Here is a 17,466-nt window from a genome sequence, read left to right as displayed (position 1 = left end):
CATCCCTGTGTACCTTCTGAAAGCACCTCTGTCCAAGGATGGCCTATTTTTCCATAGCCAACATTCCTTTTGATGTTTGGGGAACATCCAGGGGAAGCAAGGTCAGAAATTTATGCTTAAATCCCTAGTCCTCTCTGGTCCTGATGAAACTACCCCATCGCCTCATCAAAGACTCAGCTGCACTCCAGAATTCATCTCTGACTTTAATGGCTTAAGCAAGAACATGGTTTCTGTGGCTCCCCCTGGACTGGATGCTGGAGGACACACACTTCATAGCACAGTCTGAGGCCTGGTCCCAGGAACTGGCAATCTAACAGGATGGCAAGTGGTTTTGAAACATACAGATTTTCAGGATGGAAGTTTGATTTTTCAGATTGTGACTCATCCGTGGAAAATAAACGGTTTAGCACCTAAATCTGTAGATTCCCATCAGTGGCTTTGCTGACTCAGGTGTAAATAGGGTACCCTCCATATGTCTCCCACCCATACGCTCCACTGTCCCCAGGCCCTCAGTGCCTGAGCCCTAGGGGGATTCGAGTTGGCTGCTGGGCTCATTTCCTGCAAGCGGGCCTGCAAGGTGACCTGTTTCTCGAAGATGGAGAGCTGGAGAACTGGCCTGTAACTCTGCAAACTGAAACTCCCTTGGCTCTGGGGGATGCAAAGGCTGTGGGAAGGGTGTACCTGTGGCCAGGTGAACCCGGGAGTGAGTCCACACACAACACACACACTCACAGCTCCCTTCCCTCTACCACACACACACAAACGAATGACTAACAACCTAAGAAAGAAAAAATGAGTGGGGAATGGGCCATAGGGGGCTCTGGCCTCAGTCCATGAGGTGTGTCCGTCCACCATGCCAAGGATCCAGGCCACAGAGGGTCAGAACATGAGTTAGGCAGGCCGGTCCACTCCATATTGGAGGGTGAACTCTTCAGCATTCTTTCTGAACAGCTCCGGATTCTCCGTCAGCAGGTCAGCGAGGTCCACCCGCAGGGGCTCCCTGATATTCGGTCTATTCACCAGCACATTCAGGGCCTCCAGGACTGGGGAGAGACAGGCCAGGACATCAGGGCAGAGGGAAGGGGGTCATGGCTGCCCACTCCCAAAGCCTTGACACTCCACACCCACTCCTTGGAGGAAAGGTTCCATCTCTTAGGATGACTCTATGACCGGATCAAACACCCCGCTCATTCTTGGTTGGTGACACCCAAGACCTTGACTGATTACATCAGTGGTTTTCAAACAACTACATTCCATGGCTTCAGAGAAGCTCTTCATCATGGGAGCCACTGAAATAAGTGAGGTTTCTGGGTCTTATCCCCATTTCAACAAAAACTACTCTGTTTTCCTCCATTATATTGATAGTCCAAATAAATTTTTCCTTGGGCAAAAGGGGTCTAAGGCTAAAGACTGAAAACCACCATGGCCCCCTGGCTCTTCATCTTTCACAGATGCCTTTGGGAACCTGGTGAAGGTAGCAGCCCATCTCCTGAGACAGACGCACACTCCACGTGCAAAACAGATCGTTCCCAGACCCCTTGAAGCTCATCCAAGGACCACTCCTCTCCCTGCTCCCACTCCCACCAACCAAAGGACTTTTGTTTCCTGAGTTAAAAACTCCTGAGGTGGTCCAGGTAGAGGATTGCACACTGACTCAGTCACAGGCTCTAGAGCTGCGTTGTTCAATATGGTAACCATTAGCCACAGGCAGGCATCTAAATTTAAATGAATCAAAATCAGGCCGGGCACGGTGGCTCACGCCTGTGATCCCAGCACTTTGGGAGGCCAAGATGGGTGGATGGCTTGAACTCATGAGTTTGAGACCAGCCTGGGCAACACAGCAAAACCTGGTCTCTACAAAACATACAAAAATGAGGCAGGTGTAGTGGCATGCTCCTGTAGTCCCAGTTACTCGGGAGGCTGAGGTGGGAGGATGGCTTGAGCCCAGGAGGTAGAGGTTGCAGTGAGCCAAGATCACACCATTGAACTAACTGCCTGGGCAATAGAGACAGACCGTGTCTCAAAAGAAAAAAAAAAAATTAAAATTAAGTACCATTAAGAATTGAGTTCCAGCCAGGTGCAGTGACTCACACCTGTAATCCCAGCACTCTGGGAGGCCAAGATAGGCAGATCACCTGAGGTGAGGAGTTCGAGACCAGCCTGGCTAACATGGCAAAATCCCTCTCTACTAAAAACACAAAATTAGCTGGATGTGGTGGCACACGCCTGTAATTCCAGCTACTCGAGAAGCTGAGGCCAGAGAATCGCCTGAACCCGGGAGGCAGAGGTTGCAGTGAGCCAAGATCGCACCACTGCACCCCGGCCTAGGCGACAGAGCGAGACTCCGTCTTAAAAAAGGAAAAGAACTGAGTTCCTCAGTTGCAACAGTCACATGTGGCTCGCGACTCAGCCAAGTGCTGCTGTTTGCCATCTGTATGACCTTAGGCAACCACTTCGCCTCTCACATGCCTCAAATGTCCGGGTCTATTCAACAAGGCTAACGACAACACTACCTCACAGGGTTGTGGAGGAAATGAAAATGAAGTCCGCGTGTGATGTTCTTAGCACAGCACTGAAAGTGCTCAGTCAAGTGACAGCTATTATCATTATGAGGCCAGTTCCCTCCACTGTCATTTAGGACACCGAGTCCCAGAAAGGAACGAAAACTTGCCCAAAGTTCACAGAGGGAACAGCGGGCTTTCTTATCCCGAGCCCTTCCCTGTACAGCCAAGCTGCCTCTCTTGTGAACCACAGCAAGGTTCCTCTGTCACAACTGCCCAGGTATAGGGACAGAGGCAGGAGGAGGTCAGTCTGTCCAGGAAGCATCCCTTCTATCTCATAGTAAGTTCAGCCAAGACTCACAATTTTTACCTCCTCTCTTCCGGGCTTTTAAAGCTCAGAATAAGTCTGTGAACCCCCCTTCCAGTAATCTCTACCCAGTATCAGTCCCTCCTCCGGGCAAAGCCCAGCCCCACCTTGGCAAGTCTTGGTGCAAGGCTTCCAGTTCTCACTGCTGATGATGGGCAAGCAAACATGTCCGCTCTCGTCCACGTTGGGGTGGTAGATCTTGGTTGTGAATTTGATCGTGGGAGGCCTGAACGGATACTCAGGCGGGAAGCTGATGCACAGGTTGAAGGCTTTGAGGTGGTAGGGAGGTTGGTCCTGTGCAGAGAGAAAAGGGGTCAAGCTCCGGTCTGCTTTTCTTCCCTTCCTGCCCCCATCCCAGGGTCCTAGGCATCCTCTGCTTCACTCCCAGGGGGACACATGAGCCAGGATACGCACAGCACCTGCATTCATTTGACAACTGAGTCATGGATTAGTGAAAATGTGAAATCACCAAAGGGCACTGGCCTGGGAGGCAGAGAAGTCTGATCCTGGCTTTTGCTGTGTGACCACGGTTGAGCCACTTCCCACCTCTAGGCCTCAGTTTCCTCATTTGTAAAGTGGATAAAGATGGACTAGATGAGCTCTAAGGACCATCTCAGCTTTCATAGATTTCTGAGATTATGGAAGAAAAGGATGGAACATCCTTTCTTAGAACATTAGAATGGGGGTGAGGAAATGGAGAAACTGAGGAAATCCTAAGAACTCAGGAACTTAGGAAAATACAATGGTGCAGCTGCAGTGGAAAACAGTATGGCCATTTCTCCAAAGATTAGACATTGAATTACCATATGATCCAGCAGTTCTACTTCTGGGTAGATACCCAAAGAACTGAAAGCAAACAGGTATTTGTATACCAATGTTTCTGGCAGCCAAAAGGTGAAAGCAAACCAAGTGGATCAATCAACAAAACGTGGCATATACACACAATGGAGTATTATTTAGCCTTAAAAGGAAAGAAATTCTAATATATGCTACAACCTGGATGAACCTTGAAAACACTATGCTAAGGGAAATAAGCTAGACAAAAAAGGACAGATATTGCAAGATACCACTGAAGTGCAGCACCTAGAATAGTCAAATTCATAGAAACGAAATAGTAAAGTGGTCACCAGGTGCTGGGGAAAGAAAGGAATGGGGAGTTACTGAAGGGGTACAGAGTTTCAGTACAGGTGGACAAAAAGTTCTAGAGATGAACGGTGGTGATGGTTGTGCAACCATGGTTGTTTGTTTGTTTCCTGAAGCAGGGTCTCGCTCTGTCATCCAGGCTGGAGTGCAGTGGCATTATCATTGCTCACTGTAATCTCAAACTTCTGGGCTCCAGTGATCCTCCCACCTCAGCCTCCTGAGTAGCTGGTACTACAGGAGCCCACCACTAAGCCTGGATAATTTTAAAAATTTTTTGATAGGGTCTCACTATGTTGCCAGAGCTGGTCTTGAACTCCTGGCCTCAAGTGATCCTTCCACCTTGGCCTCCCAAAGTGCTAGAATGACAGGCATGAGCCACCATGCCCAGCTGTAATCCTATTTAATGACACTGAACTGTATACTTAAAAACGGTTAAGATAGTAAATTGTGTTATATGTATTTTACCATGATTAAACACAAACAAACTCAGGGGCTGGAGTGACCGAGGGGTTGGGAGCTGCAAGGAGCCAAGAGAAGACCCTCTAGACTTTGAGCGACCTGAACACTTTTCTGAGCGCCTATCTGTGCTGTCCTGTGCTAAGGACTTGACATGCATTAGCCTGGGCAACAGAGTATGCGGGTCACACAGACTCCGGAGCCACCATGCCTGGGTGTGACTCGGCTCTGACACTCACTAGCAATGTGATCTTGAGCAAGTAACTTCACCTCTCCATGCTTCCATATGACAATAATAATAAACTTCTTCATAAGGCATATGTGAGGATGAGATGATTTAATTTATGCCAAGCACCTGGCACATGGCAAGTACTACATATATGTCAGTTACTACAATAGGTATAAAAACTCACAATTATTAGCGTCTCTATTTACAAAGGAGAAAACTCAAGTTCAGTGTATGTAAGTAACTCACCTAGGACCACAGCAGCCTTGCAGGGATGGGAACCCGGCACTGTCAACCCAACACCTTTACACAAGATGACTACTCACAGCCCTAGGAGGGAGAAACCCCAGAACCTGGGTGACCCCAGTGCAGAACAAAGGGGCCTTCTGGTTGGTTCCAAATTACCAAATCTCTTCAGAGTCATTGTTATTGAAAAGACAGAGCAAAGACAGCAAGAATGGCATATGTGGTTAAGCAGAGAGTCAAGATTTTCAGAGCTCCTCCTCCTTAATAGGCAAAACAGAAATCATGGTGACCTTGAGTGCACTGAGATGAGAGATGGAGTAACTAGGCCGGGCGCGGTGGCTCATGCCTGTAATCCCAGCACTTTGGGAATGCAAGGTGGGTGGATCACCTGAGGTCGGGAGTTCGAGACCAGCCTGACCAACACGGAGAAACCCTGTCTCTACTGAAAATACAAAATTAGCTGCGCATGGTGGCGTGTGCCTATAATACCCGCTACACGGGAGGCGGAGGCAGGAACCGAGAAGTGGAAGTTGAACCTGGGAGGCCGATGTTGTGAGCAGAGATCACAGCCTCGCACTCCAGCCTGGGCAATAAGAGCAAAACTCCATCTCAAAAAAAAAAAAAAAAAGATAGAGTATAAAAGAGTAGGAAGATAAAGAGAAAATATCTCACCTTTTATGGTCTCAAGAAGAAAAGGCTGGGCCTATCAGTCAGAGAAGGCCTATGGCTGAGGCCTCAGAGCAGGATGGGAGGGTGCTGTGGTTAGATGTTTGTCTCCTCAAATCTCAGGTTGAAATTTTATCCCCAAGACCGGCGCGATGGTGGCTCATGCCTGTAATCCTAGCACTTTGGGAAGCTGAGACAGGTGGATTGCCTGGGCTCAGGAGTTCGAGATCAGCCTGGGCAACATGATGAAATCCCGTCTCCACTAAAATACAAAAAAGTAGCTGGGCGTGGTAGCGTGCGCCTGTAGCCCCAGCTGCTCAGGAGGCTGAGGCACGAGAATTGCTTGAACCTGGGAGGCAGAGGTTGCAGTGAGTCTCACTCTGCACTCCAGAGTGATCTCCAGTGTTGGAGGTGGGGCCTAGTAGGAGGTGTATGGGTCCTGGGGGCAGATCCCTCATGAATGGCTCAGTGCCATCCTCACAGTAACAAGAGAGTTCTTACTCTATTGCTTACTGAAAAAGCTGGTTGTTTAGAAGATCCTGGCACCTGCTCTCTCCCTCCCTCTTTCTCTCTCTCTCTCTCTCTCACTCTTGCCATGTGATCTGTACATGTGGCTCCCATTTGCCTTCCACCATGAGTGGAAGCTTCCTGAGGCCTCACCAGAAGCAGATGCTGGTGCCATGCTTCTTTTTTTTTTTTTTTTTTTTTTTTGAGATGGAGTTTCACTTTCGTTGCCCAGGCTGGAGTGCAATGGCATGATCTCAGCTCACCGCAACCTCTGCCTCCGGGTGCAAGCGATTCTCCTGCCTCAGCCTCCTAACTAGGTGGGATTACAGGCATGCACCACCATGGCCGGCTAATTTTGTATTTTTAGTGGAGATGGGGTTTCTCCATGTTGGTCAGGCTGGTCTTGAACTCCCGGCCTCAGGTGATCCACCTGCCTCGGCCTCCCAAAGTGCTGGGATTTTGGGATGAGCCACTGCACCTGGCGCCATGCTTCTTGTACAGCCTGCAGAAGCTTGAGCCAAATAAACCTTTCTCTATATATTATGCAGCCTTAGGTATTCCTTTACAGCAACACAAATGGACTAAGACAGGGGTATCAGTGTGTCCTGCCTGAAAGGGCTTCTTTCTGGGCTTTGTAGGTCTTAATAGAGGAAGGAGGTAGCAGAGTCATGGAGCTGAGAGCTCTGGGGACCTGTCCCAGCTCTGCCTCAGGCTTGCCGTGTGACTAAGCTTTCTCTGAGGATAAGTTTCCGTGTTTGTAAAATGAAGAAGTTGGACCAGAGGATTCCATATTGTATCTTACAGTCAATTGAGAAAATCCTACTACCTTCTAAGTTCTAGGTTAAATAAAGTATTTTGCTACTTTTTGTTGTTGCTTTTTTGAGACAGAGTTTCACTCTTGTCATCCAGGCTGGAGTGCGATGGCCCATTCTCAGCTCACTGCAACCTCCACCTCCCAGGTTCAAGAGATTCTCATGCCTCAGCCTCCTGAGTAGCTGGGATTATAGGTGCCCACAACCATGCCCAGCTAATTTTTGTATTTTTACTAGAGACAAGGTTTAGCCATGTTGGCCAGGCTGGTCTCAAACTTCTGACCCCTGGTGATCCACCCACCTCAGCCTCTCAAAGTGCTGGGATTACAGGGGTGAGTCACCATGCCCAGCCTGCTACTTTTTAAAAAATTTTGAAAACTATTCATTTTTCATGGAGTGGTTAAAAGAGAAGACCCTGGAGTCTGCTGAATTCCACTTACTTTGAGTGACCACAGACCAGTTACTTAACCTCCTTGGTTTCTATCTCCGCAATTTTAAGAGGAAGACAACCTTCCTCATTGGACGGTTGAGAAGATTCAATATGACCTGATATGTCGTGTGCTTAAAACAGCACTTGGTCCACAGGAGACTCTCAGAAAGGAATGAGTATTCTTACTATTAGCTTCAAAAGGCTCATCGAACTGAAACCTTCTATGACCAAGATGTGACAAGTGGGGCCACTTTGGTGAACACATAAACTGAGACCGAGTCTTTGAGGAGGAATTTCTCTGCTATTCCAAAAGACCTTTCTTGGTTCTCCTTCCTCTGCCAGTCAACCATCCCCTCCTTTATGGCCTCACCAGGAACCTTCAGGTTAGCTGATGACTTACATCAAGCTTTGGTCCTCCAGTTCTGGGATTCCTCCCAAGTGTCATGTTTCTTCAGGACACCTATATGGGTGGAAGGTCTGTGGCCAGTTCCTGGGGCACACTTAACCACCTTGGTCTTGCCAACCATTGAGGTCCTCTGATTTCATAGTCTTCTGCTAAACGAGACCTTTCCTAGGTTTTCCTATCACCCCCGCTTTACTTTCATCATCTCAAAGTTGGTCTCCTTGGAGATATAATCAGTCCCTGGAGCTCCTTTGAGCATCTTCTCCTGGCATCTGAGGTCTAGAACAGGTGTGCTCACTCTAAGCCAGGTAAGTGGATCGCTTCAACACAGTAACCCAAGGGAGTTGACAGATTCCTATGGTGACCTGACTCAGGCCTTTCTCTACTTTTCTGGACTACAGTTTAGTTTAAAGAGAAGATGACACAACCTAGGCCACTGCATTGTCAATAAAAAGTAAACCCTGCCGGGTGTGGTGGCTCACACCTGTAATCCCAGCACTTTGGGAGGCCGAGGTGGGCAGATCACTTGAGGCCAGGAGTTTGAGACCAGCCTGGCCAACATGGCAAAACCCTGTCTCCACTAAAAATACAAAAATTAGCCAGACATAGTGACACGTGCCTGTAGTCGCAGCTACTCAGGAGGCTGAGGCAGGAGAATCGCTTGAACCCAGGAAGTGGAGGTTGCAGGGAACCGACATGGTACCACTGCACTCCAGCCTGGGTGACACAGTGAGACTCTGTCTCAAAAAAAAAAAAAAAAAAAAGTCCAAATCCTAAATAACAAGATGAATTATTCCCTTGACATTCCAAAGAGCTTTGACTAACCAAAAGTTCAATGTCTTAAATTTTATTTCCAAGTAACGAAAAGTGTAGATTAATTTCTCAAAGTATCTTTAGTCACTAATAATGGGATGAAAAAAAGAGAGATCTGCACTCTGATAACTGTTTTGGAATACTGCTTTCAGAGAGACTTTATCAAAAAAAAAAAAACAAATAATAAACAGAGAAAAATAAGAACAGTAGAAATGAGCATTTGTGTTTTCATATGTAACAATTTTCTGAAATAAGACTAAAGAAAAACGAAATACAATTTAAGTTTGCGGGAGCAAATTCTACCAACGGTGGGAGCCTGGAAGTTTATCCCTACTCCTTGACAAAGGTCCAAGAGATCTTTATTTCTTCTTCCTTTTGATGCTGTTTGTCTCCCGAAGTTCTGTGGTGGGCTTGGTGGCTACTGGTTTAAGGAAGGGGTCTCCTACTAAGTCCAAAAGTCCTTTAGTATCTTTATGGGAAGATGAACCTCAGAAGTATCTGGATCTCAGAAGCAATCAGTTCAGAGAGACGACCCTTCCAGCAATGATAACCTCCAGTAAAAGGATCCCAAGGCAGGGAAAATTCTTGCCTAGTCCTAACCCTCCCTGCCCATGTCCCTGGCCTAAGTTGTCCCCAACCCAAAGCCACGGTCCCCATGGATACTCACAGGTAGGAGGAGAGCGTGCCACACCAGGACATTGGCATCACTGCTGGACAGGTTCCGCAGGTACGGGGGAGGCTTCTTCTGAAGATCCTCCAGCTCCTGCAGGGGACACAAGTGAGTGGGCAGTTGACCTAGTCCTCCCTATTTCAGCCCCCTCCCCCTGTCCCAGCAGCAAGCTGTCCCAAGTCCAAAACTGGCCATCTTAGGGGCAGAAGCCGGTAAAGTCAGAGCCTGCATTTACTGAGCACTTAGTATGTATCAGGCACAGTGTTGGTACTTTTTCTTTTTTCTTTTTTTTTTTTTTTTTTTGAGATGGAATCTCGCTCTGTTGCCGAGGCTGGAGTACAGTGGCACGATCTCGGCTCACTGCAACCTCCGCCTCCCAGGTTCACGCCATTCTCCTGCCTCAGCCTCCTGAGTAGCTGGGACTACAGGCACCCACCACCACGCCCCGCTAATTTTTTGTATTTTTAGTAGCGACGGGGTTTCACCATGTTAGCCAGGATGGTCTCGATCTCCTGACCTCGTGATCCACCGCCTCGGCCTCCCAAATGCTGGGATTACAGGCGTGGGCCACCGCGCCCGGCCGGTGCTGGCGCTTTAAGTGAATTTTCTGACTGTGGCCTCACCACAACTCTGGTACACCTAGGTACTAGGTGCAGGGAAAAATAGATCACTTCTCCCAGATATTAAAACTTGAGAGTAAGTGCTCTTAGGAGGCTTTTCTCTTGAAAGCAGGGTACTTAACCTCTGCTCTCTAGCCTTCTTTCTAGAAAGTCACTAGGTTCTAATTCCCTGCCTCTCTTCCTGTCTTCCTTCCATAAACATCTACTGAGCATCTACAGCAAAGACAGGACCCCACCGCTTCAAACTCTGCCAGATCAGGGCTGGAGAAAGGAAATGACTCCAGAAGACCACAGCAGAGAAGAACTCCAAGCAGGGAAACAAGGGGGCAAGGAGTGACTCACCTTCCCAGAACTGTGGCCCAAGCACCTGAATATCCCTTTTGAATTCTCCCAACTGCTATCACTGAGCATTCTCTACTGGCATGTAACTGAGCCAGGACCCAGTCCTCAAGAATTTCAGTAGAGTAATGGACGAAACATGGATGTGATTATGTGAATGTGTATGGATATACAGTAGGGAGGGAGATGAGAGGGGAGAAAGAAGGCTTCACAGAGGGGGCACTCTGTGAGCTGGGCCATGCAGAATGAGCAGGAATCCATGCAGAGAAGGGGAGAAGCACCAGGGTAGAGGGCCCAGATGGGGCAAATGTGTACAGTATATCCTGCAGAAGGTAAATAGGTAGTACAGGAAAAGCATTCCAAGGTCAAGTACATTTGGGAAATCTAGGCTAAAGAGATTTCTTCACTGTAGAACTTCCCTGAGCCTTTAATATGCTATTGTGTACGGTGATTGACCAAGATGTGGGCCCACAGCATGCAGTACTTCTCAAATGTATTCGACAAAGGAATGCTGCCCCTCTTTTAGGGTCCATCTTGTGGGACTACAGGCCTTTTCTTCTTGGGGAAGGTAAAAAGACACTCAAGGGCAGGTCACATTTCTCTGGAACAATGAATTGGTACAAACCAGTGGTTCTCAACCAGGGGCAATTTTATCTAACTAGCGACATTTGGTAATATCTGGGAGCATTTTTCCGTTTGCACAAATTGGGAGAGTGGGTAGAGGCCAGAGATGCTGATAAACATCCTAACAAGAAATTATCAGGCCCAACAAGAGGGGAGACCGCTGCCCTGCAGGGTGAGTCTCAGGCCTGATCACATTCACCACAAGCTGACTGAAGGGCCTTCGGACCTTAGGCGAACATCAGTAGTAGTACCCTGGCAGTACTCCTCACAGACCCATGGTGGTGGTGGACAAGGGGAGAGACTCCCATATCTGGGGAAAGGAGAGGGAAGAGTGGGAAGGACTGTGTCCTGTGGTTTCGGTGCCAGCTTAGTTGCAGTAGCACAGAGCACCAGGTAAATTTCTAAGGTTTCCGACTGCAGGCCCTGGCCCGTGGACAGCAACTGTGGACCTGTCTGGGGCCCAGCAGCGAGCTAACTGCCCTAAAGGGAAGGACACAACCCTGACTGGCTTCACCACCTGCTGATTGTAGAGCCCTAGGGCCTTGAGCGAACATAGGGCATAGCCAGGTAGCGATTACAGCGGGCCTTGGGCAAAACCCAGTGTTGTGTTGGCTTCAGGCCTGACCTAGTGCAGTCCCAGTTCTAGTGACCATGGGGACACTTGTGTCACACCTCACCCAGCTCCAGGGAGCTCAGTAAGCCTCCATTTGTTTGGGAGAAAGTAAGGGAAGAAAATGAGAGTCTCTACCTGGTAATCCAGAGAATTCTTCCTGATGTTATCCAAAACCACCAAGGTAGCGCCCTCTAGAGTCTGCAAGAACTACAGTGTTACTAGGCTTAGAGTGCCCCCTAATGTAGACACGGCTGCAGTGACCAAAAATTAGATTACAACGGCCAAGCCCTTCGAATACCTAGAAAGCCTTCCCAAGAAGGATGAGTACAAACGAGCCCAGACTACAAAGACTAATAAATACCTAACTCCTCAGTGCCCAGACACCAACAAACATCCACAAGCTTCAAGACGATCCAGGAAAACACAGCCTCACCAAACGAACTAAATAAGGCACAAGGGCCAAGTCCAGAGAAACAGAGATATGTGACCTTTCAGACAGAGAAATCAAAATAGCTATTCTGAGGAAACTCAAAGAAATTAAATATTTCCTCCACAGAGAAGGAATTCAGAATCCCATCAACAAATTTAACAAAAAAAATTGAAATAATTAAAAAGAATCAAGCAGAAATTCTGGAGTCAAAAAATGCAATTGAGGCCGCGTGCAGTGGCTCATGCCTGTAATCCCAGCACTTTGGGAGGCCGAGGCGGGCAGATCAGCTGAAGTCAGGAGTTCAAGACCAGCCTGGCCAACATGGTGAAACCCCTGTTTCTACTAAAAATACAAAAATTAGCCGGGCATGGTGGCACATGCCTGTAATCCCAGATACTTGGGAGGCTGAGGCAGGAGAATTGGAGAGGCAGAGGTTGCAGTGAGCCGAGATCACACCATTGCACTCTAATCTGGGCAACAAGAGCGAAACTCTGTCTCAAAAAAAAAAAAAAAGAAAAGAAAAAAATGCAATTAACATACTAAAACGCATCAGAGCCTTTTAATAGCAGAATTGATCAAGCAGAAGAATTAGAGTGTTTAAAGGCAGGGTATTTGAAAATACAGTCAGATGAAGCAAAAGAACAAAAGAATAAACAAAGACTTTGGGAGGCCGAGGTTGGCGGATCACGAGGTCAGGAGATCGAAACCATCCTGGCTAACATGGTGAAACCCCATCTCTATTAAAAATACAAAAAGAAAAAAAAATTAGCTGGGCATGGTGGTGGGCACCTGTAGTCCCAGCTACTCGGGAGGCTGAGGCAGGAGAATGGTGTGAACCCAGGAGGTGGAGCTTGCAGTGAGCCAAGATCGCTCCACTGCACTCCAGCTTGGGTGACAGAGCGAGACTCCCCTCAAAAAAAAAAAAAAGAAGAAAAATAAACAAAGAATGAAGTATGCCTGCAGGATCTAGACAAGGGCCTCAAAAGGGCAAATCTAAGAGTTACTGGCCTTAAATAGGAGGTAGGGAGAGAGACAGGGCTAGAAAGTTTATTGAAACAGATAGTAACAGAGAACTTCCCCAATCTAGAGAAAGATATCAATATCCAAATATGAGAAGATTATAGAACACCAAGCAGACTTAACCCAAAGAAGACTACCTCAAAGACATTTAATAATCAATCTCTCAGAGGTCAGGGATAAAGAAAGGGTCCTAACAGCAGCAAGAGAAAATAAACAACACACAATGGAGTTCCCATATGTCTGGCAGCAGACTTATCAGTGGAAATCTTACAGGCCAAGGGAGAGTGGTACGACATATTTAAATAAAATATGACTGAGGGGAAAAACTTCTACCATAGAATAGTATATCCAGTGACAATATCCTTCAAACATGAAAGAGAAATAAAGACTTGCCCAGACAAACAAAAGCTGAGAGACGTCATCAACACCAGACCTGTCCTATAAGAAATGCTAAAAAGGAGTTCTTCAATCAGAAATTTCTTTTTTTTTTTTTTTTTTTTTGAGACGGAGTCTCGCTTTGTCGCCCAGGCTGGAGTGCAGGGGCGCAATCTTGGCTCACTGCAAGCTCCACCTCCTGGGTTCACGCCATTCTCCTGCCTCAGCCTCCGAGTAGCTGGGACTACAGGCACACACCACCACGCCCGGCTAATTTTTTGCATTTTTAGTAAAGACGGGGTTTCACCATGTTAGCCAGGATGGTCTCGATCTCCTGACCTCGTGATCTGCCCGCCTCGGCCTCCCAAAGTGCTGGGATTACAGGCATAAGCCACCGTGCCCGGCCTATCAATCAGAAATTTTTAAAAAAAATTTAATGAACAATAAAAAAACATCTGCGCCGGGCCCGGTGGCTCACATCTGTAATCCCAGCACTTTAGGAGGGTGAGGTGGGTGGATCACCTGAGGTCAGGAGTTCAAGATCAGCCTGGACAACATGGCGAAACCCCGTCTCTACTAAAAATACAAAATTAGCGAGGTGTGGTGGTGCCTGCCTATAATCCCAGCTACTCGGGAGGCTGAGGCAGGAGAATCACTTGAAGCCAGGAGGCGGAGGTTGTGGTGAGCCGAGATTACACTATTGCACTCCAGCCTAGGCAAAAAGAGGGAAACTCTGTCTCAAAAAAAAAAAAAAGAAGAAAGAAAAAACAAAAGAAAAGAAATCATCTGAAGGTACAAAACTCACTGGTTATAGTAAGTGCACAGAAAAACAGATTAGGGCTGGGCACAGTGGCTACGCCTGTAATCCCAGCACTTTGGGAGGCTGAAGCTGGTGGATCACCTAAGGTCAGGAGTTCAAGACCAGCCTGGCTAACATGGTGAAACCCCATTGCTACTAAAATACAAAAATTAGCTGGGCGTGGTGGCGGGCACCTATAATCCCAGCTACTCGGGAGGCTGAGGTAGGAGAATTGTTTGAACTGGGGAGGCAGAGGTTGCAGTGAGCCAAGATTGCACCATTGCACTCCAGCCTGGGCAACAAGAGCTAAACTCTGTGAAGAAAAGAAAAGAGAAGAGAGGAGAGGAGAGGAGAGGGAGAGAAAGAAAGAGAGAAAAGAGAAAGAGAAAGAGAGGAGGAGAGAGAGAGAGAGAAGGAGAGGAGAGAGAGAGAGAGAAGGAGAGGAGAGAAAGAAAGAAGGAAGGAAGGAAGGAAGGAAGGAAGGAAGGAAGGACAGACAGAAAGACAGACAGACAGAAAGAAAGAAAGAAAGAAAGAAAGAAAAAGTTAAAAAGCAGAAAGACAAAGTTAAAGTGTACAGTTTGTATTAGGTTTTTGTTTTGTTTTTTTGCTTTTTTGTTTTTTGTTTTTTTGAGACAGTGTCTCACTCTGTCACCCAGACTGGAGTCCAGTGGCACAATCACAGCTCACTGCAGCCTCAACCTCCTGGGCTCAGGTGATCCTGCCATCTCAGCCTCCCAAGTAGCTGGGACTACAGCAGTGTGCTACCATGCCCAGCTAATTTTGGTACGTTTTGTAGAGACAGGGTTTGGCCGTGTTACCCAAGCTGGTCTGGAACTCCTGGGCTCATGCAATCTGCCCGTGCTACCCAGGCTGGTCTCAAAACTCCTGGGCTCAAGCAATCCGCCAACCTCAGCCTCTCAAAGTGCTGATATTACAGGAGTGAGACACCACACCTGGCCTTTATTAGTTTTCATTTTGCTTGTTTGTTTATGCAATCAGTGTTAACTTGTCATTAGTTTAAAATAACGGGTTATAAGATATTATTTACAAACTTTGCAGTAACCTCAAATCTAAAAACATACAACGGATACATAAGAGTTATCTGACCCAAAATGTCAGCAGTGATGAGGTTGAGAAACGGAAGCTCTCCAAACCCAGTCCACAGTTGAGGAGGGGTCCTTTAACACTGGGGACCGTTTGAACTTTCTCTGCCTTCTCCCCACCCCCAACATATAATATAAACACATCCCATGCCCCCCTCCTCTCTCTCAGTCTATGTTCCACCTCTGTTCAACCAATAAGCTGCTTCTGGTGCCTCCCACCCAGAGTCAATGGGCCCTCATTTATCTTTACCCCAAACTAGAAGCACCTGTACTCCTAAGAGTTTCTCTATCATCTGTGACTGTTTGGCAAGAACAAAGCCCAAGGCTGACCAGAGAAGAACTGGAATAAACATTTCTCTGACTTTACTATAACTGGGCACACTTGGACTTTATCTATTTAGGGTGAGTTCTGCCAAAACTTTCCCAAAGCCTGAGGAAGTTGAAACCCAACTTAAAACACACAGTTCTTTCCTACTGCCTAATAGGAAATCACCTGACTAACCAGAACAGAAAATGAAAGTAGAAAGGCCATTGAAAGAGCCTGCAGGCTGGAGGCCTGTGGACCTGGCTGGCCTCATAGTCCAGTCCCATTGCTCCTTACTGAAAGACTCTGCACAAGCAAGTTGTTTTCTCTGCGCCTCAATTTCCTCATTTGTAAAATGCAGGTATATATTACTTATCTCACAGAACTGCTGTGAGAATTAGATGAAATAACCATGTACACTGTTTGGCATGTAATGGTTCCAGTGCAGTAAATTCTGGCTCCCACCTCTCTTCCCCTTGGCTGGAAAGACCCTCTGACTCATTTTGCTGCCAACCTCCAGATTTAGGATCTAGGCCAAGCCTGCTCTGGGCGTCCCAGTCTGAGGCCATTTTCTTCTCAGAGGCTGTGGGTAGCAGGCACCCTTTTCCTCGCCTAGAGCCTGCCCCTCCACCCTGCAGACTGGAAGGGGCACTTCTGAGAGACTTGCGGTGCCATACTGCCATACTCACTTCACCAGGATCACCTTCCTCCCTAATCCATCTCCAAACACCCTGGGTTTTCCCACCTTCTGGAGGGAACTGCCCCCTCTGCATCCTTCCAGATCTTATTTCAAATTGTGTCCCTGATAGGAATAAAATTCAACAAGGGCCGGATTTGTGTTCATCTCTGCCTGCCCCACCCCCCACCTCCTAGAACAGGGCCAGCACGTGTAGGCATTCAACACTTGTAGAACTCACGAATGCAAGCCACCTACTCCAGGAGGCCTTCCAGGTCCACCTCCGCATCTTTCTTCCAGAGAATACCCAAGGAACTTTGCCCCAAATTCTAATCAGCATTCCGTGTTTCTCAGGACTCTAGTAATAGAGGCATCAAATTATGGGATGGGCCATGGGCTTATTTCAAGGCAAGGACTTCATCCTGGTCATCTGTGTTCATAACCCACCACCAGCAGTAGCAGAATGCCTGGCACCAAGATGCCAAGGACCTTTCCTGCACTGGAGATGCACCCAGTTATTATCACAAGTCTCACGCAGGAAAAGCGAAATTGAAACCAGTTTTGGAGGAGCTAGCTCATCTTCACCACGCAAACGGCTCAAGCGGAGGCCCCCAAACCCCCAAAACTCCAGCTCTGGCCACTCTTGCAGGCCAGTCCTCCTCTGAGTAGAGCGCGGGAAGGACAGGGATTCAGCCAGCTCTGATGCCCAGACAAATAAATGCCGCGGAGGAGATTGAGAGAGGAGGGAATGCGGGGGGCGAGGGGAGCCAAGAGAAAGGGGTCATCCTGTACGCGGTTACCTTAGCCACTCGTATGCTCGCCATCTCAGGACCGAGTGTGTGCCACTGGCGGCCTCCAGCAGGACCGAGCACCGACACGCGACACAGCGCGCCGCGCCCCGCCCCGGGGGCCCCACCCCCGGCAGCCCCGCCCACCCCTCCTACCGCGGTCACTGCGTGGACCTCCCTGCATCCGCTCCGGCGGGGCCAGAAGGCCGCCGAGGGACAACGCGCCGGGCAACTGCCCGATCCCCGCGCGGAGGGCTCGGATCCGGGACTCACGGTCCTTGTGGGGAGACGGGGGCGGGCCTCGGGGCGCGAGGCTCTGCTGATCCCTGCCTCCCGCGGGGGGCGTCATGCACCGGCAGGGAGCGCTCAGGGGCGCTGGGGGGCGCTCATAGGGGTTCTAGCCTTCGCTCCGCCGGCGGCCGTGCCGGGAGCTCTCCGGTCTTGGTTAGCACCGCCGCGCGTCGCCTCAAATACACACTCGCCCTGAATGAATAAGGGATGCTTGCGGTGCGGACGCGGCTCCGTGACAGTT

General features: G+C 48.4%; 1 protein-coding gene across 1 annotated transcript; it reads right to left on the bottom strand.

Annotated features, from left to right (window-relative positions):
- Nucleotides 1-190: 190 nt before the first annotated feature.
- On the bottom strand, nt 191-17,054 carry UBE2L6 (ubiquitin conjugating enzyme E2 L6). Its single transcript, XM_007998290.3, has 4 exons — nt 16,947-17,054; nt 9,238-9,333; nt 2,976-3,162; nt 191-1,043 (listed from the first exon to the last, which is right to left on the bottom strand). Exons 1-4 carry the CDS (start codon nt 16,968-16,970, stop codon nt 892-894), a joined length of 459 nt encoding a protein of 152 aa, XP_007996481.1. The 5' UTR covers nt 16,971-17,054; the 3' UTR covers nt 191-891.
- Between the last annotated feature and the right edge of the window lie 412 nt (nt 17,055-17,466).

The sequence above is a fragment of the Chlorocebus sabaeus genome, chromosome 1 (assembly GCF_047675955.1).
Source record: "Chlorocebus sabaeus isolate Y175 chromosome 1, mChlSab1.0.hap1, whole genome shotgun sequence".
NCBI classification, from domain to species: domain Eukaryota; kingdom Metazoa; phylum Chordata; class Mammalia; order Primates; family Cercopithecidae; genus Chlorocebus; species Chlorocebus sabaeus.
Note: the sequence above shows the minus strand (reverse complement) of the source record. Positions and strands in the feature narration are given on the sequence as shown.